The 23,531-nt window shown below is 37.3% G+C and overlaps 1 protein-coding gene across 2 annotated transcripts in view; it reads right to left on the reverse strand.

Moving 5' to 3' along the window:
* The window catches only part of ASPH (aspartate beta-hydroxylase), a 114,041-nt gene extending 92,067 nt beyond the window's left edge, over nt 1-21,974 (reverse strand). Inside the window, exons 1-4 of one of the 2 annotated variants that reach the window (XM_066563454.1) lie at nt 21,812-21,974; nt 5,106-5,255; nt 4,322-4,366; nt 2,995-3,063 (exon numbers count right to left, since the gene is read on the reverse strand). In XM_066563454.1, coding sequence (XP_066419551.1) covers nt 2,995-3,063; nt 4,322-4,366; nt 5,106-5,255; nt 21,812-21,872 — 325 coding nt within the window. In that variant the 5' untranslated portion in view covers nt 21,873-21,974. The remainder of the gene's footprint in view (nt 1-2,994; nt 3,064-4,321; nt 4,367-5,105; nt 5,256-21,811) is intronic. The other variant, XM_066563462.1, reaches the window with a different exon arrangement.
* Nucleotides 21,975-23,531: the final 1,557 nt, after the last annotated feature.

The following is a 23,531-nucleotide window of genomic DNA, read 5'->3' on the forward strand; positions in this document are numbered from 1 at the left end:
TATCTCACTACAGATTTTTTGAATGTGCAATCTCAGCATGACTGCCTGCAAACATATTTTTCTTCTGTAGGTGAACCAGAGGAAAAGAAGATTTCTTACTTGAATTTTACTGCTTATTACCATTTGACTGCTGACACACAAGGATGGAGTTTTGCCATTTTCTGCATAGCTGGACTACTCTGAACTAAATGCACAAGAACAATAAAGGGATTGTTTTCTGTAGCTGCAGTTCCAAAACTGTACTAACTACTGCAACCATTTAAGGAGAATTTCTAAGGATATTGTTGCTTGTTAAAAGGGACAGAAGTACAAGAGACACCTTGGCTCCAAAGTAACTATTACAACAGACATCGGTACCCCTATACATGCCACTTTTTTGGTAATACCACTCAAGCCACTGCTTCACTGTACTGATGTAAAGCAAGGTCAGATGTGTAGCACTCCCTCTAAGAATAACACCCTTCTGAGAACAATTAGAGTGAAGTGGACAAAAACTGGGAAGTCAACCAACTTGGGGCTGGTTGACTGGAGGGGTGCAGGTGGTTTGGAGTTTTTTTGGTTTTTTTTTACTTCTCTTACACGGGGAGTAGGGGAAGAGGGGAAGAACAAACTTCTCGCACTTCCTTTTGAAAATTACACAAATCCTTCAAGAGAACCTAATCATGAAACCCACTTTGATTCCAACAAATAAAAAAGATCCTATCATACCTTATACAAACAAGAAATAAAAGAATAAATTTTAATTATTCTATTTAGATATGGCAAAGTAGTACAGAAAATTATTAAAACCATTATTTGAAATACAAAATAAACTCATGCTGGTAGAAGCATTTCTCAAAATGTTAATTAAATTAATTTAAATTTAAAAGATATTTACAATTAACATGAAATCTTGAAATTTGTAGGGAAAACTAAAAGTTATGGAAGTGGACAACATTAAACCACTGTACATATCACAACTTCAATACACAATACGAGTGCTGTAATAGCTAAAGAACAGAGGAGGAAAGAAGCATATGAATTCCTATCATTAAACACCAAGCTGCAATAACTCCTTTTGTACCAGAGAAACCACTTGCTGTTATGGCATTCTGACCCAGAAAAAAATTCCAGAAAGTAATAAGCCTTCCTAACAAAATCCTCACAAATAAAAGGAGCTTTGCACTCAATATTCAGAAAGTAGGCTTACTATTCAGTTTCCTTTACTACAATGACTTAATTCTGGAAGACAAATTCCTCAAGAGGGAATCCAGTCTTCCAGTTTCTGCATCAATGAAATAATTTCAGTCTGCATTGTGGTGCTCATTTTTTATTTCATATTTAATTTTAAAGGTAAACAAGCACTGTAACTTACAGAGAAGTTCAGTTAATAATATAACATGCCTGCTATTGGAAGAAATATCTTTTTATATTCATAATTTTTTCAGTGTCACAAAACTTAAAAATTTATCATTTCTTTTATACTGCAAAAATTATTCTCAAATTTAAATCAAAATAAATTGTATTGCTAAGCAACTTGTTAAAAATAATAAAAATAAATTTTATATGTGACCTTTTAAGGTCACACTTGAAGTACAAGGTTTGAATGCATGATAAGACAAGCTTAGAATAGAAACACTTTCATGTACTGGCAGAACTCCCAGCTATATCAGGCTGCATAAAACAGAAATGGAACAAAGCAGCAGAATGTTTCTGCCTGTATACCACTGTCAAGAAAAGGCTATCCAGTTGCTATACACTATGTAATAGACAAAGAAAAATTAGGATTATAATTATCCCAAGTATTATCTTAGTCACCAATTATAATTAACACCCAATCTGTAGCTCTGTAGCCATTCAGAGTGTTGGAGATTCTTTGGAGTGACTCTCACATTCACACCACTGCAAACTGATTCACTTGATTACATGGGTTTTCTATAAACCGTGAAGGGATTAAACAAATGAACACACATCCTTCCAAAGACTTGTTTATTTCTCCAGATAAAAGTAGGGAAAATAAAATTATGACAAGGTGATTTTTACGGAGTATGAATTTGAAATAGCAAACCATAACATCCTAAACTACTGCTAACTTTGACTAGTTTGATACATTCAATTTTGTCCTCTGCCCAAGTGTTAGTTACTATGCTGGGGGCTTCGTTGCTTTGTTCATTTGTTTAATTCTACAGGTTTGTGCGCTCAGCAGAGGTTTAAATTTGAACAAACCAACTAAAGAAAATATAAAGAAAAGTAAACTTAACTAAAATTTCTACCATCAGGTATGCAAGAAGTATCTATCCAAGGCTTGACTGAAGCTGAAAAAGGCAGTGCTTTAAAAGAGTAAGTAAACAACAATACCATAAAGCATGTCAAGAAATTGAAATTTCCCTTTGAAGATACACAGCCAGCAGAAAGACATCTCACAACTTACAAAGAACAGAAGCCTAAACCCAGTGTTTCAATGCCAGAGAAGAAAAATTACTGTCATGTATTGTTTCTGAGGGGCAAAAAAATGAACAGACTTGTGAAGAATTCAGAATAGAGGAAAGACAATACAAAAATACACTACACAAATAGTCATCTAAGAAGTGCAAAGGCACGTTTAAAGTAATTTTAAAATGGACCTGGCTTAACATGTTAACATAAACAGTGTTTTCACTCTAGAAGCATCTTTGGTCCTGCATCTGATAAATTTATTGATAATCACAACCACCTTTCAACATTCAATAGAGTAGCATCAACCACCAAATTTCAAAAACATTCTGTAAGATTAAATGCTTTCCACTAACATTGCTACATTAGAAGAAAAAGAACAGGAATTGCTGTGAGGTACACACCCAATCCTACAACTTGCATTAAGGAAAAAACCCATCACAATGAAATCAATTTAAGTTTTCAAACTAGGAAAAAACAAACAAACAAACCAGAAATATTGTTTTGACTTAAAAATAAAAAAGCGAAACATGAACATGCCAACTAAACTATATACATTGCTCCCCCTTTATTTGTACTTGCCTAGCAATACTTTAGCATCTTCCACATCAAAATCTCCATCTCCATCAGCATCATATATCCCAAGCTTTCCTAGAAGTGCAAAGAGAGGAAGAAAAGACAATTAGGGATTTGGCCATTTGTGCCCAGCACAGTTTTCAATGTGTGATAGTTGACTGTCAATGCTAGGTTGTGACCATCTGTTTTTAACAATCTAGCTGTAATATTCTTAACCACATTTTAAATTTCTGGGAAATACTACAAATATTTCAAATTTCTTTCTGTACTTCCTGCACTTGAGATCAAACACATATTTGTCTTTTTCCTGCGTTGATTTTGCAGCCAGTAGATTTAAAGAAAGTCTGTAATATATATTTGACATTAACATGCTTTGCTCAGAATAAAATTTAAGTTCACAAGAAACATTCAACATGTTTGAGGGAAAATAATAAAACAAAGATTTGTAAAATAATGGTCATTTGTTTTCTGATTGCATGCTTCCTGCAATTCTAAATTCATGGGAAAGAGATAGCTATATAGGGATGTAGTTTTTAGAGCCAAGTTTATAGAAAGTAAGCAGCCTACTTCCCAGACAAAGGAAAACCATTCACAAATTCTACCAACAATTGTATAACTTTCCATGCAGACAAAATAAGATGTTTATCCTTTCATGTTAGACTAATAAAACAGTTTTCTCACTTTTTGTTTTTGAAACTGCAGCTCTATCAGCCCTAAGCATATGCAAAAGAAAAACTCAGTTTCTATTAAAAGAGAATTTTCAGCATAGAAGCATGGTGTCCAAGATTTGAAGTATCCTGGGACCACCAAACTAGTAGAAAGTTATCTAATTATAGGCTTGATAAAATTCAGACACAACTTTTAACAGGATCAAACTCTGCAGAGCTTGCAGAACTTTGTGTCCTTATAGTCTGACAGTTTACTACACTTGTCATTCTCTAAATGAAGGTAGAACTTTCTTGCTATCAAAATAAATGAAATTCAGTTCTTAATATGGTACTTAGAAAATTAGAAATCAGTTTTGTGGAAGAAAAAATTTAGACTTGGGTCTAGAATAGAAAAATATGTTCATCACCATTGTATGGAAGCAATCCATTAGAAAGGAGCCATATCTGTTTATGGATAAACCAGCAGACTGGTGCAAAAATGTAACTCCCTAGAAATAAGAATTATATCATCTTCAAAACCATGAAGAATGAGACAGACGAGAAATAGCTGAGCTTCATGTCACTGCAGAAGAGTAATTCTTAAAAAAAAATTAAAACCATAATAAAGTAAACCAAAACTTTCAGCCAAGGCACTGTAAAGCAAGCTTACTTCTCTAATATCCTACCTTGTAGGACCTCTGACAAGTTATAACGGAAATCCTTTGCTTTGGCTGCATGCATGGTAAAAATACAAAAAACATTATTTGCATCACTAGACCCAGTTAAGTTTCAAACCAGAAGATTTTTTTTCTGAAAAAATCAGTCCAAATAAAAAAAAAAAAAGCATGTACCAACAGATGTGTAAATTTTGTAAAGCCACCAGGTGCAAAAGTGCATGTTGAATCCTACAACATCAGGGAAAACAGATGTACCTATGGACATACATCTTGAAATTTGAGATATTACTTTATAACCTTAAATATTATATTAATAGTACTGTCTTAAAATTGTCTCATTGAGATAGAATTATCACTGCTATAAGCTTAAAACTGAGGTCATTCAACATCTCACTCATGAGAGGATGACTGATCAGTTGTCCTGACCCTACAGGCATCACAGTCCATTGGAGCAGAGCTAACATTAACTGCCTACTTTCAACCACTGCTGTGAGTTTCTGAGAGCTTAAATTCAAATATTTAAGCATATTTAGCTGACCTCTCAAATTAACTGCAGTATACATGTTACAAAGACATCCTACAGGATGTTCATACCCTTTTATGAAAACCCCATTTTAACATTATAATAGTGCTCAGCATTAAAACATACATTTTGAACTACGCTGCCTATTCTTATCATGTAGATAATTTGCAAACACTACAGTAAACATATCATCTATCTAAAAATATAAAATGGCATTCATTTAATGCATATTAACATTATTAGAAAAATCTTAAGATTTAGAACTCTTACCTAGAACTTCTTCATAATCTACAAGTTCAAACCAGACAACTGCTACTGATGTCCAAACTCCCAGCAAAGCAATTACCATAAACCAGGTGAAAAATGAGCTTCCAGAGAGGCCTTCTTTCTTTCCATTCTTGCCTCCTCCATGCTTAGTCTCTGTTAAAATAAAACAAGAAGAAAAAATGGATGTGAGAGTTAGAAAATTATTATTGTAGATACAATTATAAAGATTACACAGAATACAAAACATTTCAATAACAATGGTGGGTTTTGTTGTTGTTGTGAAGTTTTTTGGTTGGTTGGGTTTTTTAAAACTTTACCACCTTTATTTGCTCTCCATTTCACTGTGAATTACTGTGAGAAGCTTGATGATTATCTAAGCAAAAGCCTCATAACCAACCAAACACCAAAAGCCCTGATCTAATTTGTCTTACAAGTTAGCTGAAAATTCTGCCTTGCTCCCCTTTGATGTCTATTTACAGAGCTTCACATTTTTGAGATGCTTTGCATTTGTTCCCTGGCAGTTCCCAGACTGCCACCAGAGGCCAGTATGGCCAGCAGAAAAGCTTTGCAAGAGAAGCATTTCTCCTAAATCGAGCTTCAAAACTAGTCAAAATAGCTCACAGAACCAACGTGACAATTCAAATAGCCTAAGAAAACTCTAAAACCTGAACTATATTAAGGGTAAGACTTCAAATTCAGAACACTTTGCCAACTAAAACCATCCTCCCTGATGCTTAGTACTAAGCAAATTCACTCCATGCTATACAACTCTAGAATTTCAGTCCTATGGAACGTACAAGTAAAAGGATGACACAAAGACATAACACAAACCATGGTTTCACTTATAAACTGCACATATGGAAAGCAGACATATATAAAAAATACACATAACTATAAATAAATGACTGCAAAAGACTTTGACCCAGCATATGTGTAGCAAGTTTCAAATGGGCATCATCACCACTGAAGACATAAATTGCTTAGTCTGTTGTTTTAGGATTGCTTTAGTGAAAGAGGGATATGCATATACATATATAAAAGTAAATCAATATGTACACAAAATGATGCCTGCCTGTGGCCTTCTCCAAAGCTCAAGGTCTGCTCTTCTGCCCCCTGACTTTACTACTGAAAGGGTGGCAGGCACTTGGCTGCAGTTTCAAGTCCATTCATCTATTCCACTGCATTCCGTTCTAAAAACCAACTTTTGCCTTCTCAGCCACATGCAGGCCCAGTAATTCAAGAAAAACTATTTCTTACATGATGTAAAGAACATTGCAAGAAGCTTTGTCATGAATATTGTGATAAGCTAAGGAGTTATCTTTATACTAATTGAAAGTAATGTTAGATGTATTTATCAACACTGATCAAAGAAAAAGACAAAAAAATGCTCTTAGAAGCTAAATATCAACACAATTGTTTTTTAAAATAAATTGGTGTATCTGAAAGATAAGTAGTGAGATGGGTGACTGACTTGTTTTTGTAACAGGAACTATATATAAGTACTCTCTGACCCTGCTTGCCAGCAGGTTTACAGCTGTAATAAAATACTCTTTTATTACATTCATTGTGCTTTATACAAAGTTCAGACCAATATAAAAACCACTGACCCATGCCAACTCTTATTCAGCTCAGCATTTTAATGAAAAAAAGAATTATTTTATTAACACTACTCCCTTCAAAGATCAAACACCAACTATTTAGTTTCTTTTCTATATTAAACATAAATGCCCAATTATATTCAGAGAGAAACTGAGGTAACTTAGCCTCACATCAGGCATATATCATTTGCTACTGCACAGTCCTCTAATTACATATGTGCAGGGTTTATACACACAGCTCACTGTAACATTTCTCTTGTGGGAAATGTAGGGGTAGCCTGAAGGACAGACAAGCAGCGTCTGCATTCAGAAATATGCTCAACTCTATGAAAATTACTTACAGTACTCTTGAACTGTAATGTTGATACTGAGAAATAAACAATTATGGTATGTAACAGCAGGGCTTCACTACACCTGTGTAGCAGGGCAGTCAATGAAAGCTTTGCATATATTTAAAATTAAATCCTTAGGTTAAAAACAGTTTAAATTATTCCAGATTGCAACTTGGTTCTAGAGCAAACAGGAAAGAGGATCTTACTGCATTTCACACTATTTGCCTTACTGTTTTCTACCATTTACTGCTATTTGCATTCCAAGGAAGAAGCTTTACTTATCAGAAGAACAGAGAAATGAAAGAAAATACAACTTATTTAAATAATCAAGCAGAACTATTCATATTTTTTCCAGTATAAGAGATTGTTTCATGCAAATTCCTCACAAATAGATTCTGCTATAAGAATGTAGTTCACAATAGTCACAAAGGCATATTTTTATTCTGGGGCTTTCTATCTTATAGCAAAATAATCTACCAAACTCTTGAATAACAACTCAAGCATGACAGCTTGATCACGCAACACTTTTATATAAATGGAGGTTATGTAACAAAAAAATTTACCTATGATCTGCACAAATAATGCTACATGCAGGGTCAGAACAAAACACTGCAAGAACTGAAGCTGGCTCAGACCTCATTGCAAACAGTTCTCAACTCAAGCCCTTTCCCTACACATGCTGCCAGCCATGCCAGAAGTAGGTCACTTGCCATATCTGGTAAGCCTGTGCTTACACCACCAGATGTCTTTATGCAGACATCAGAAAGTCTTAAAGCACGGTCTACCGCTCAACAGCAAATCTATAAAATCCTATACCTCACTCACCCCCCCAATAAGTCACATCTAGCTAAAAATGTATGAAAACTTTTTACTTTAGCTTACCTTCAAGACATCTTACAATTTTACATTCTCTAAAGATAACTTAGAAGTCAAATATTTGAAGACAAAACAGTATGTCTTATGTTAATTTATGCTCTATTAGGCAAAATATTATTTACAATTAACCACCGGCCATAAATTCATGGAATACCTCTAGTCCAGAGAACACGTAATCAAAGAGAACAGAGGCAGCCTGTAACACACACTAGACAGCAAACTGGCAAGAAAACATTCAACAGTAAGCCAGTTATTTTGCTGATCATAAAATCAGACATAACTGCTATTTGCAAGTACACATTTTCCATTTGCTCACAAAAAAAAAGGTTAGGATTATACCTGTGTCGTCAGCCATAACATTAGTGCTTGATTTCCACCAACAGAGCGAGTGTGTCAGTATATCCAAAAATTAATGCTGAAGGCAGAATAAGAAATATCCTCACTGTTATCCTCCTGCTTGCAACAGGAGCGAACAGGTTTCCTAAAGCCAGCTCAGCTGGAACCTGAAACTGGACCCAAGAGAAACCTCTCCTCCAAATCTATTTTTAGAGCAGTTATCCTCAGGAGCCAAACGCTTTTCAGAACTCATATGGCAATCTAGTTCTGACGACAATGAAATTCACTTACTCCTCCTAACAGAGCATCCTGGGTAGTTGATCCTTTCCCCTCCCCTTAATCCTCCAACATCAAAAACAACAGCAAATGAAACCAAGCACATTGTACTCTAGTACTTCTGCTGCAATTTATGCCACAGTGCCTGATCTCTCAGGACATTAAATCCATTCACATAAGCTGAAACACAAGTCTGGACACAAAGCTTGCCTGCTTGCATTTGTTACGTTGGCCCTCATCCAAGAAACTTTCTCCATGTTGGCATTCCCCTACCAGGCTCTGAGTATCCTGCAGAGACTGCTCATTTGAAACTTGCTAACTACTTTAAGAAAAAAAGAGACAACTACTTTCTACAATGTAGTTTTGAGTCTTCTAAAAGAATTACTTGAAACCAACCTCATGCATTCTTGCCAAGGGATTTTCATACCAGAAGTGTAACACATTGTATTTAGTTCTGGCAAACCCTTTTCAGAAAGGGTTAACACTAAATTATCTCACTCACCCCTCCCTTAAATTCTGACAAAATGCATACTGCCTGTACAATTTAAAGCTAAAATAAATTAAATCACCAATACACCCTCTTCTTAAGGACCAGAAAAAACCAAAAACCCACTAATACACTTTTCAACATTTTTTCCATATTCAATTTTATCAAACTATTATTTTCCCATTGCTTATCAAACAAAAGCCAGCTTCTTTTAGGTGGAAGTCAGAAAAAAACCTAATTTCTCACTCACTACAACCATAAAAAAAAGCTTTGGGATCTACCACTCTGCACTCCTATCCCTATGCTTCTTTAAATAACACAGCTACTAGGTAGAGAGAGTGAACAGAAGAATGCTACAACTACTTTGAAAAACCACACATATCTCCTGTGGTTTTAACATCCAGCAAATGCAATTCCCAAGAGTTCAAGGGAGAAAAATTGAGAAACAGCACTAGAGCTTTTCATATGGATGAAAAGACTTCTCATATGGATGAAAAGGAACTACAGGCAGTTGATTCTACAACTAGTGTATCTTTTAACTTTAAAAGATACACTGGTATCTTTTTATCTCACTAGTATCTCTTTAAAGTATCTACTATCCATTTGAATACATTAAATGGATCAGATGCTTTAAGAAAGACCTCCTGACTAGTACACTTCAGTAACATACCTGATGCACAAGCAATTAAGAGCAGAACATGGAGAAATTTACACAGATTGAAAGTAACCGAACATGGAGAAATCAAAAAAAAAAGAAAAATTCAAATTAATTTTACACGCAATGATATTTATTTTATAGTATATAAACCACATCAGAATAGGCAACCTAGAGGAAATTCACTTCAGCTGCACCTGCATTTGCAGACACCAGATCTTACCATAAGGGCACTGAAAAAGCATTTAAGTGATGCTGGGAACCTTGCCATCCACTGATAGGTATTTTGGGGGGATTGCTCTGAACCAGACCTTACCTGGCTGAATGCCCATAATGATTTCAGCACACCTTTTAGTACCTTTCACTCAGACCTAAGTGAGCAAATTCCATTCAGGGACAACAAGCACAAGGCTTATCAGGAAAGTGAGTTGAGAGAATCAAGAAATTAATTTCAAATGCGCACTCCAAATCTGAACTAACACATACATGTTGACCTCTGGCTGAGTACCCAGAGTTTTATTCTTGTGCCCTTTAAAAATTAATTGATTGCAAGAAAGACAAACATCTTCCTTCCTGAGAGGGGAAGCTACAGCTAAAATGGGGAAACTCTTCAAATTCATCAAAAGGAAAAAGGACCAAGAGATGGATGGATCAAGGTTAGCTCAAAATACCACACAATATCATTTTTGTTAGTTTTATAAAAGACAAAGGTTAAGTTGAATATGTACCTACTTGGAATGCAATTTGACATTGAGACAGCAAAGTCAACAGTGGAGACTTCTTACAATGTCTCATCTCTACTGTGTTCAGATGCTGAGACTGCTGCTTCTTTTTGAAGTAATTCACATTGCTTCCCTAACATTCAAAGTTATTGTTCTTCACCTGATTTTAGTGGTGAAGAATAATAACCACAACCAATCTAACCATTCCAAAATTCAAAAACTATCTTCAAGGTAGTTGTGCTACAACTATGCAGCCTATGTATTTTAATTAATTTTACAAAAGCATAATTGACAATTCAGACTAGCAGCATTAGTTACACCTCTACATCACTACCAAAGTGTAAGCAAAGAAATTTAGAGAGGAAAAACAGTCAATTATGAACACAAAATGTCAGGCTTCAAATCATCAAGCTAAGCCTTTTCACAAAGGTGATTAGGAAGTTATATAGAAGAAATTATGATTTATCACTTGAAGATACGGGTGCACAAAAGCAAGTAGTCACTACAAACTAGAAATACACACTAAAAGAAAAAGCAATAAAACACTACCCTCAAAGAAACAACTAAAAATCACATTTCAGAAGTAAAAACTATCAATCAGCTAGATTAAAGGGAGACTTTAGAACACATGCTTTTAAAAACAAAATGCAGTGTGATAAAAAGCAGATACAGGAGAGAATTAAGAGGCTAAAATAAGGTACACAAGAACCATCTTATCACCAACAGAGCAGAACTAGTAGCAGTGCAAAAACAAAAAACAACCTCTATTTTACAAGCACAGCCTATTTTACTGCTTGAAATTTTTGCCAAATTATCTTGTCCAATATGATTAATGATAAAGCAACTGCTGCAAGCCCCATCCACTAATAGATCTTCAGATCTAAACTGCAGATCTGCAGATTTTAAACTGATTTTACACAGAAGGGTTTATTGGATTGGGTCTGTAGCAAGAATTTTGACTGAAGTGTCTCAGGAAATTCAGAGCTTTCTCTGTTGATTTTCCCCCATTTTCCCCTTTATATTAAAATACAAGGGTTTTTTTCAGTCTCTCACTACAGAGAGACAGGTCATGTGAGTGTATACACACACACACACCGACTTTTTGTAATATGTATTTTATAATTGACTCAATAAGCACATATTGAACAGTTGCATTCCAAGAAGTCCCCACACCATAATGATTCCAAGTGCTAATCCAAAATCAAAATTATTTTCATCTTTAATTTTTACTTAGTGTTACTCTACATCACAGGTAGAATAATACACTTTCAATGGACAAATCTGTGCTTTTATGAACTATATAATTTTTTAAAGGGTGACAGGGTAACTATTTTCTCTGTGTTTACTTTACAGATGGAACAGAGATTTTTACTAAAATACTTATATCATTTATGAAATATTCCAACCTTAAATTTTCACTAACATCCATACTCAGAAATTTTTGTTTCTTGTACAGTCATGGCAGCAGGGTCTTTAAAGATAAGATATAAAGTTTAAGGTAAAGGTTCACTTTCAATAAAAAATCTTTGCAAATTAAAATTGATTCTTCCTTTTAGTTTCTAAGAAATTTTCTTCAGCACTACAACCTTAAAGGGAAATTAGGAGGAGAGGAAATAGCTTTTTTAATTACTATTTTCTCATTAAAAACTAGATCTCTGATCTGAACTTTGTATAATCTAGACTATACAGTTATAAAGATACCTCGGCAGGCTGCCAGAAGACTTTAATAATCTATATCAGAAACTTACTGATTAGGAATGGGGAAACTGATGGAACAGAAAAAGAACTAACTTCAAAGGAAATACAAAGACCAGAACATAAATTTGAAATAAAAATTCACTAACTGAATGCAATTTTGGCTCTCCTGCTGACACTTAACAGATTTTTATCTTAGTATTTGAGGAACTTTTCCTTATTTCACATATCATCAATCCAAACATAAACCTTTATGTCCTTAATTTTCAATCCCTACAAGATTTCTCACAGTAAAATAACCCACTATACAAACAATCTAAAAACATAAATACTGAAAGCAAGAGAAAAGTCATAAATTCAGGATTAGACAACAAAGCAGGCTGATTGTGGAGATGCTGGGAATGGCCAACTGAAGGGGGGAAAAATAGTTGGCAAAAAAAAGGGGATGCATCACAAAATATGTAAAAAGCCTCTAGGATCATAAGCATCCTGCTGAACTTCCCTAGTGAAAGGAAGCTCCTCCCTTCAAGAGATGAAGTGATTCTGTTGAAACATCTCCTTGAATTCCTCACTTAGGATGTGAAAGATCAGATTCAGTTCTGTCCTCTAGGGAACACTGTTTGAACTTCTTTGTAGGTCTAAAAGACATTTTTAAGTACACCCAAAGGTATAAGATCAAAGCCATTTTAGTCTCTCAAAAATCAGATCTGAGATCCTATTATCTGAAAATATGCTTCAAGTACAAGAGACACATATAGGTTTTTAGCTGTTTTATATTCAGTTTATAAAGAGATGGTCAACAAGTCCATTTCTGAATACAAGCTGCTATATTTCAAAGTACTTTTAGGCCTAGAGATAGCTTTCTGACTCACAGGGAACATCACAATATTTAGAAGAGTTTTTTTAGCTGCAAGCTTATGTGTTACTAAGTCAGAATTATTTATTCTTCAGAAAAAAAAATTCCAAAACAAGAATAAGATTATCATCTGGCTGACTGAAGTGTCATCCTCAGGGTGGGGTTTTTTACATTTATTTATTATTTTTCAGTAGTTACATTTTTTCTGACAATAAACAAATCCTATTGCTTTCTATTTCATGATTCTTCAAAGATATACACAACAAAAATAATAAAATTTATACCAAATAAATCTACTCAGAAAACCCATCATAATAATGACTAGCCTCAGGGTTGTTGGTTGGTTGTGGTTTTTTTAAAACCCTATGGATTTGTCTCTATGAGAAAAACAGTCACAAATGAAAGAAAAGGAGAAATTTAGTGAGAAATTCTGTCCTAGGAGGTTGCACAGTTTCAAGAGACTTGTCAAAAGCATTTGATCTAAATACAGCAGAGCAGTGGACTCTACTTGCAGTGCTGGCTCCACCCTGCTCAGTGAGATTTGGAGAGACCAGCTGTTTGCCCCATAAGAGCTGCTGCTGTTAACCACTTTCTTCTCAAGTCTTGTTTATCTAAGCATAACTGATCAAGTCAGAGAAGGAGAAAAGAAGACAGAGATGTATATTCAAAAGATAAAATCCTGAATCTGCACTTGCTTCTTTTCTAAATGTGATAGAAAGATGATCACTTCCAAAACCTAGTCAAATTTTGTCCAAGCCATGTTTTGGCTTTTTATTTTAGTTCTTGATTATTTGGACGACTATTTTTTGGGTAGTTCCTCGAGAAGCATTTATTACAAGGAAGAAATACACACACATGTGCACACAGCTTAAATGACTAAAACCAACATTGTTTACAACTTAACTTTAATAATAAATACTATCAACAGCAAGATATTTAAATCAATATTTAGTGCATCTATCACTATCTGAATACTCTGGACTTTTTCTTTTAAACCTTTTCTCCACAAACTTAAAGATAGTACAATAACAAGCTTAGACAATTAGCACTGGAAGAAAAAATCCAAAAACAGGAGTCGTGTAAAGACAGAATAAAAATGTTTTGTTATACATTTATCTAATCTAAATAGATTTGTACAGAAAAGTCCATATTTTCCCCAAACACTTCTGTCAATTGTCTCTAGTTTTGTTTTTATGTGTACACAAGCACAGCATTGAATTAAAGTCAAAACTATGTAGAACATGCCTCTTGTAAACTTCCTTGACTCAAACATCAAACCAAGAGGTTCAAGGTTAAGATCACATACTTAAAAAGAAATTCTAGTTTGCCTCCTGCTGTAGGAACAAAATCTCTGTAACACCAATGAGCAGACAAAATACTGATTTTAACTGTACAAATTACTTAAGGATTTTTAATAGCTGCTATTTTGATTAACCAGCTCTCTCCCACAGAACATTTGGAAATAAGATCTAAAATTATACAATCTACCTATCTTGCATTTGAATGATTTAATGTAGCCAACAGTCCTACATAATTACTAGGTTAATTAAATAGATGGTTGCATTTAGGACGGAGCAGAGTTCAGGGAAGGTAAATGTAGAGAGGAAATACAAGAAATACTTGGGCCTAGAACATGCAAATTTTGCTGGTGGTGACCTTTAAAAAAGATTCTATTACATAAGGTTGAAAATCCTCATCGCCGTACATAACATGCTGGCATTAATTTAAGGGTATTTTTTCCTTGTTCCATTTTCCTATCCTGTAATGTGGGTCACATCAATTTGTTTTAGCAACAAGTCCTAATTAAGCCACAAAATAAAGAAAACAGACTATGTTGGTTTAGTTCTTTAAATTTTTCTCATGCTTTGAGGGAGTTCAAATAGAAAAACTCCAGTTGTCATGCAAGCACCTACAACTCTGCTTTTCACAGGTTTCTGCTCATGGAAAGAAAGAACACTTCAAAATGCTTAAAATTCCAAAAACTTATCAGTGTTTTCAAGTCTGATACTAAGCCAATTTAATTAGGTGTTTGTCCATGGAGTGCTATGCATCTGCAACTCTTATGGAGTACAAAACAGGTTTTAGGTATCTCATATGTTACTAAAATATGTTTTTAGGAGACCTCAGTTGCAGAGAAATTTCTGCTTGTAGAACCTTCTGGCTTCAAAAGATATGTCTGTGTCTTCTAGTCACTATGTGTCCTCTAGCTACTATAGAAAGAAACAGGGCTGCAGTTACAAACTACTACATGAACTTTCTTTAGGAATTTTTAAATTTAAAAAACACCAGCATGAGGAATGAGAAAGTGAGATATGTTGCATTAGTAATTAATTGTCAGTTAACAAACAAAACCTCAGGAAATAAAACTGCTAAACCAGAAAACCACTACTGAGTAGTTACAATTCCCTCTAGCTATTAGATGTTGTGTAAAGAAAGTCTTTAAGCAAACAACTTGGTAGCATTTGTTACATCAGGTTAAGTACATGCATAGTAAGAGTGCAACTCCACATGAAGAAAACTGCAATTGGTTTAATCTTTGAAGTTCTAACAAAGTTGAACCACACATACCACGGTATGTTCAAACTCAATACATAGTTATCTGCATACTTAATTTCCAACATGTTTCAAGACATGTAACATTATGAGTTCCACTTCAAAGTGGAAAAACTTTTCCATGCAAAGAGCTAACCCACAGATGCAGTTAGGGAAAAGATTGCTGCAGGCTATCACACAGATTACCGGATTGTGATCTTCATCAGGAAAGAACTGCTTGGGGCAAATCAGAACTTCATTGCTCAAGTTCTCTACAATGAAGAATTCAACATACAAATTAGCACAGGAATTCTTATTATATGTTTCAAAGTGATTCCAGCTGAAAACGAACCCTTTCTTTTCATACAGGTCATCAGCCAAGTGGTTTTCAGTTCAAAAAGACAGCATTATTCAAATGTCACCTCTTTATGCACTCTGTAATTAGAAATAATCTTGACATGTAGGCCTTCCCCTGCTAGTAAATTTTGTTATCTTTAGTGAAGTCCTTATATATCCAGCTATTACATCAGCATAGCCAACCAAACCAGTCACCTTTCAGTGTTCACTCCATGGCTCCATGATTACATCATCGGACATAAAACTCTGGATTTAACCTCACCCTCCCCTAATGCCCACCCACTCATTGTCATCTCCTCCCTCTTCCCCAGATGACCTTCCATAAAGCCATGCATTGAGCCAGTCTAGGGAGGGAAATAAAAAAATCAGCTTCCTGCTTATCAGTTCCCTGTGTGCTTCACCTTGCACCTGCACAGCCAAAAATTCAGGTACCAGGAAGGGGCATTGAAAAGAGGAAAGCTGCAGAGCAACCTCAAACTAGATTAAGCTGACTACAGACCTGCAGCTCAAACTGTTAAAAAAATTTAACTTCTTAATCCCCCAATATGATATACATCCTTGGTGACTGAGCACTGAGTAGCTATGACCCCTGATGGGGAATCCTCATGTGCATTTTCAGAGTAATTGCCAAAATGTGAGAAAACATCCTCCAGCTTCCTGTCTCCCTGATACCAGAGATACTTTAGGTTTTCCACCTAGCATTTTAAACAAGCCTTATCCTCAAAAGGTTATCATTTAAACACTTCACAAAATGCTCAAAAAGTACATTGAAGCAAACATCCTTGCAGATGTGAAGTGCAACCTTCCTCCATATTTGAAGCACTGAGAATAATTTCTTTTAGCCCACAGTAACTTCCTGCATACACATAAGATCCATTAGAAAACACAGAGCAGGCCCAAGATTTCAGCCCACACTGAATCAAAAGGGGCATGAGAGCTTTGGTGTCTTCATCAAGTGGTAGCATCTCTGGAAGCTTGGAGAGGATTCTCCCAGTGTTTCAGAACTCTTCAGGAAAAAAAGAACTGAGAGGAATGTACCAAGTGTTTTGCATTTATGTCCATCCTGCTACACCCAAGTATCAATCTTAAAACCCAAAATAATACATCCTTGAGAAAAAGTAAAAGAAGTAAATACAAATACCTGGCAACGTGGGAAAACCAGAAAGGCTTAAAAACATATACTGTGTTCAAACTGATTGTTTCTACTTCCCGAGTAACTTTGGCAATCAGCTACTGCACCTGTCAATAGTTAATGGTGTAGAGAAAGTTTCATTCAGGTAAACCTTAAGGGTTGTCCTTCTAGAGCTCACTTGACTCTAGTATTAGACAAATTAATCAAGAGCCTATTGAGGATTCACTATTTCAATGCAAATCTGCTCAAGTGAGCTGAGAAATATATATGTTAACCATTTTAAGACTTTTTTTATATCACTTCCATTGAATCAGAGCTAGAAAACTGATTGAAGAGTTACTGCCTTCAGTTTTGTACAGAACATTTAGAAAATAAAAGGAAACAAAGAAGAAAAAAAGAGAAGAATTGAGGAGAATCAGCAAGTGTAGTAATTTCACCAGTAGAACTGCTGCAAGGTACCATGCAATTTAGTGATGTTTGAACCATTACTGTTGCCACAATTTTTTAATTTGGCAGACCACTTTACAATATGTTAAAATGTCTTCCAGAAAGGCCAACCTGAATAAGACCCAAGGCAGACAGATGAACTATAAAGAGATGTCTGCATTTCCATGGTTTTGCTATTTGTATTAGCATCTGGCATTAATGATAAAAATGCAAGCTCTTCATATAGTTGCAAGCAACTAAACTAGGCAATAGGATAAACTTACAAAAGAAATCACTGGAGAATTTCTTAAACAGTATACAAAGTTTCTACCACTGAGACACAAAGTATTTCTCATTTGCCCACAGTAGACCTACAGAAACTCTAACGTAGTAATAACAATTTGCTGTATATTTCTGAAGACCAAAAATGTTACAAGAAAACACTTCGACATTGAATTTAAAAAGCCAAATCAAAGCACAGAGGAGCACACTAACTGAATCATGAGAAGTCTTTTTGCTTCAGCAAACTCTTGGACTTTGGACACTTTTGGTCAGCAAACAGTTTGACAAGTCAAAATATTTGTTAAGCTCCACAGAGCATCCCAAATTTACATCTCACTTAGGACCTCCAACACCTTAACACTCTTTTTCCTAAGGGTTTCAATTAACATAAAGAAGTAAATAATGGATAGATTGTAATACAAGAAATCAGATGATATATTACACAACTGTAAAGAGCATAAACAACCACACTGGACAGCAGCTGAGGTCAGAAATTAGAGAGACCAAATTTTTATATAGATAAAAGCATCATATTTAAACAGAATCCACAGTGTAAAAAAATGAGATGTTATACCATAGCACAGCTAGGTAGCTGAGAGACATCATAGAATGGATGGGCAATCCCACTTCAAGCACTGGAAGCACTGACATGAAGTTCAGTGTTCCCAGCAAAAGAACTGCAGTAGCAAAACGCAACCTGTTTAGTTGATGAATTTTTTCTGCTCTTTGGGTTAGCTAGAGTGCTAATGGAGATCCTCACCCAGATAAAAGCACATTCTAAAGTAGTCTTTACAACAGAGATGAGATAAAAAGTGGAAATTCTTGCAAATTAACAGGCACAACTTCTTTCTAAAAGTGATACAGTGAACTAAAAACAGTTGTAATAACAAAATTACATTTGGATAAGTACATCAGGTCACCTTGAATGCATATCAAAAAAAGCCCCAAACAAATCTGAAAAAAGTTGAAACACCAAAAATCAAAGAATTACAGCAAGGGGCACTAGAGGGTCCAAAGGATGAGTGAAAGGAGTTAAAAACATGGCAATGCATTCACACATATAAGGAAACCACATGGTTAAAACAGCAAAATGAGAAAAAAACCATCTCCTGGGATCTTGCAGAGAAAAGTAGAGGATGTCAGAAGATTCTCAGTCATCACTGTAGAGATTAAAGAAAATTTACCAAAGCAATGTTAGAGTTCTTTGTCATCATAGACACTGAAGGCAACACGACCTCAGAACTGAGACAGGACTGTGGGGTTTTTAATATAAGATACAGTTCTCTGTAGATACAGACAATGCTTTAGGTTGTAAATGTGTGGTTTGTATGGTGCCTAGCCTAATGGAAAACTCTCCCACTTAACATCAGAGATGCAAAGAAAACAATTATTGCACAAGTTATCTTCAATAAAAATCATGTTTAAGTAAGTCCTCACTTACATACTGTAAGACACAATGTACCCACACAGCAGCATAATGATTGCTGTCCTATGATCTGGGCTAGATAAGCATAGGTTACAAAGTAATCCATAATTGTTCAGCCATCTTTATTTCAAAAGTTAGCTGGGCTGCTGATCCTCAGTCTTGCTGGAAGGCTTCTCCACAGGCACCTGCCAATGTCCAAGACATTTCCACATTTCACATCTCATGAAATCTGAGGGAGTTGATTCATGACCAGGTGTTATGCATTTGTTTCTGTAACAAAACTGTCCTTCATCTAAGGATGCTTCAAGTAACAATGCAGCAAGTATCTGTTACTTTGTCTAGTCTTTAAAACTGATACTCCTCCTTTTGAGAGGCCACATCTTTAGTATGGATTCTGCAAGCTAGTAATAAGCAGCCAAATTTTCCAGTAAAGACAAATAACAAACACGTTTCCCTCTCTAAGTATCCCCACACTGTCGAATTTTTCCCTGGTTTTCACTTCTGTACTCTAAATAAAATCATTGGTATAGTCATAAGAGTCTGTAAATGTAATTTTCAAAGAATAAGTAGCACTACAAAGCTAAAATAAAGTGATGATTTTTTTAAATTAGGACCGATTTGAGAGCTTCTAGTATATGACTTCTGAAAGTAAAACCTAGAGTTTTATTTCTAAAAGTGTGTAGTTCCACTTTGGACAATACAGTGTACCTGAAAACACCTATATAAACTACAGTTAGAACTTAATCTATTTGTAGTTTACTGTACATATTTTCTGATAGAGAGACCTAAAAGCAGATTATTGATGCTGGCATTGTCTTGAGTGCAGAGATTTTGAAATAAGCTGTTAGCCTCAGAGGCTTGAGCTGTGAGCAAGGCCCTGGCAAGAAGCCACATCCTCTTTTAAGAACTGCTGTGAAAGTGAATATTTCTATCAAGCAAAAAGTGCCTCAGATTTGAGGTTTTCATACTTCTCAGTCTCAATTACTTGCTGTCTCAAAATCATTTCCTCATCTGACTTTCACATCCCTTGACTGTGGAAAGCTGACTGGCTGCTGTGAGCACTCTGCTCCTCCAGCTGTTCCTTTATTCACACAGGAGTTACCATCCCTCACCTCTCCCTGCAGCTGCAACTGTGAAAACAGCATCAGCTTCACGCTGTAATTGCTATGGCTGTCTAAGGGACTCTAACTAGGAGTGTTTGTTGTACACTAACAAATTAAAGAGGTTACATGTCAGTAGAGTGCCTAACACATTACCCATACTGCTTCATCCCCCCCCAAAGACATCTTTTAATATAAAGAGAGAAAATTTTACTCAGACTACAAATAAAAACCCATGGAATGCTTTCTTTATTCAGTCAGAGATTCAGTTTAGCAATAAATTTATTTTTCAGATATTGACAAACATGTAAAGTGATATTTAAAATATTAACTACCATATTCAGTATTCAAAATTACAACAGGGATGCAGGTTTTTAAGGCATTAAAATTGAAAATCTGTATTTAGTATGCTTAATACTGGGTGATGATCATAGCATGTCCAGTCCAAGCAAAAACTAGATTTAATTAACACACACTGCACAGCATAGGTCAGCAATTGAAAAAAAAGATTTTAAAATAAAATTTTAAAAAATCCCACTTCTACAAATATTGCAATATCTAAACTCTTTTAAGCTTAAGTATATTTGAAATCTTTCCCTCTTAATTCATTATGTGATAGGCAAACTAATCCTATATGGCTCAGCCTTTAATGAACATTGGTCTCACTATGATTGCCACATTCAAAGAGGGACTACAGATATTATTTCTGTGTCATCACCACATTTTATCACTGGAGCTCTGTGCCCACCAAACTCGAATCCTAAGAAGCCAGGACACGTAAACACTCGGTGTGTGGTAAAAAACCTCCTTTCTCCAGTACAGTGCGCATGGCTGCGGAGTGACTCCAGAAGTACAGACACTTTTCTCCCCTTTCAGGCGCGTACTGCTATGCTGGGAAATGCCAATGAACACAAAACTTTCCCTACATAAACTGTCCGCACACAGCGGTCTGTGAGCAGTCAGATCTGTCAAGGGGTTCCTTATTGGAGGGGTGGGGGATCACTGCCTTAAAAAAACATCCTGCTTGCATTTTTCTGAGACTCTTCCTCCTTGCCTCGATAGTCACAGAAACCACCAGCTTAGGTGCTCCACCTACGACAGACCTAATAATTTTGACCTAACCGGGTCAGTCTGAGGAGATATTCCACATCACAATTTGGATACGAGAGTATGAAAGACTTGAGATTGGGGCATCCCTGTTCCACCTCATCTCCGGGAGGAAGCGGTCTCGGGGGTACCCACAGATGCTGCGGCCTGCCCGTGCTCATCTCATCCCTTCTACGGAGGTTTCGAGGGTAGTCCCCGCCGCCCAGGCCCACAACTTTCTCCTCCACGCGAACTCCCTGGATAGGGAACGGCGGGAACGCGAGGGACACATCACGGCCACCAACCCTGCGTCCCCCTCCCCAGCTCCCACAGCGCGGGAGGAACCAGAGGGGCCGGCAGGAGGGAAGGGAAGGGCAGTAGAGGCAGGGAGAAGGCGCAGCATCCCAGCGCTTTGCCTGGTGGCTGCCCCGCATCGCGGGAAGGGCCCTTCCCTCCCTCCGGCTGCGGCCGCTGCTGGAGCCCCCGCCCCTTCCCCGCAGAGCTACTGCCTCGCTCCCGCAGCAGCGCCGCTCACCTCTCTTGGAGCCGGGGCTGGGGCTGCCGCCGGTGGCTCTGGAGCTCTTGCGGGAAGCCATCGCACCTCCCGTCGGGCAGCGCAGGGGGCGGAGCGGGAGCGCGTCGAGAGCCGCCGCCGCCACTCGAGCCCTGCGTGCGGCGGGAGCGCGCCTAGGCCCCGGCAGCGCGACCCCGAGCGCTCCGCGGCCCCGCCCCCGAGCCCGCCTCTAGCCAATCGTGTCAGAGAGGCGTGGCGCCGCTCGCCTCCGATTGGCGGCGGTGCCGTGAGGGGGCGGGGCGGCGGCCCGCCGGTTGCGCGCGCCCGCCGCGCTCTCCCGCCGCCGCCGGCCCATTTGAACGTGGCACAGGCGGGCGCGAGCGGCGGCCTCTCGCGAGGGTTTGGGCGCGCCCCTGGCGCTGAGGGAGGGAGGGAGGGAGGGAGGCAGGGAGGCAGGGAGGCAGGGAGGAAGGTGAGGGGCGACATTTACATGGCGATACCGCCTAAAGCATCCCGCCCTGTGCCCTAAACCGCTCTCCGCATCCAGTTAAACGCCCAGGTTGTGGGAACACATCGTTGATGTGTATAAGCGTCTAATGGTGTAAGAGGACGGAGCCAGGCTCTTTTCGACGGTGCCAAATAATAGGACAAGAGGCAATGGGCAGAAACTGATGCACAGGAAGTTCCACCTGAACACGAGGAAGAATTTCTTTATTGTATGGGTGACCAGGTACTGGAACAGGCTGCCCAGAGAGGCTGTGGAGTCTCTGTCACTGGAGATATTCCAGAACCGTCCGTACACAGTCCTGTGCCGTGTTCTTTGGGCAGACCCTGCTTGAGCAGGAGGTTGGACCCGATGCCCCGCTCTGGTCCCTTCCAACCTGACCCATTCTGTGGCACATTCTACAGAACAGCGGGGCAAACCTTCCAGAGAGCGCCTTTGCAAACATCAGAGTGAAAGGGTTTGAAGATCGTCGTGTCAGACGATGAGTTCCCCACCAAGGCTTTTTGAGGCTTTAAAAATACTTTTAATTGACTCTGATAAAATAAACCTGGGGTTTTGCAGAAGTTATGGATGCCTCTTGGTACCGATATTCAGTTTGAGACTGGGTTAAATACCAGTTTGGCATGACACTAAAAGTCTGAAAGAAAAAAGCAAAACCCAGCTTTGAGTCCTGACCATAAATACAGTGTTTTGAGTCAAAACAAACAATTTTGCAAATTCGAGAGCCTTGCAAGTGGATGTGTGGAGAAGGAAGCCTTTACTCAAATCAAAGGTTAGCGCTGTGTTTTGAATAGTAATGCCATGAAGCTAACCAGAAATTAATTTACTGGAGAGCATTAATAAGTATTTTTAAATGGGATTTGCACTTAGATACTTAGTCAAGTAACAGGATATCACTGTAGGAACACTGATATCACTTCAGACAGTAGAAGTAAAAGCAACTAGTTTTAGGAACATCAAAAATAGTGAAGCCTGCTCTCATGTGAGTTATTTTGCATCTAGTGCAGTTGAGTATCTGAACTTTTCGCTTGGTTATGGCACTCTACCAGAGTCTTATTTTCACATGATGTGTTCATACTTAATATTTTTTGAGATGCTTTCTTTTTGTTTGGTGAGACTAAAGCTGCTGGACAACTTTAAAAGCTGCTTGGGAGGAGTAGGTGTACTCATGAGTATGTAGAATTTATCACAAAAAAAGCTGACAGGATGAATTATTAACATTTCAGCAAATTGGAA

This window comes from Molothrus aeneus, chromosome 1, assembly GCF_037042795.1.
Source record: "Molothrus aeneus isolate 106 chromosome 1, BPBGC_Maene_1.0, whole genome shotgun sequence".
Lineage (NCBI taxonomy): Eukaryota > Metazoa > Chordata > Aves > Passeriformes > Icteridae > Molothrus > Molothrus aeneus.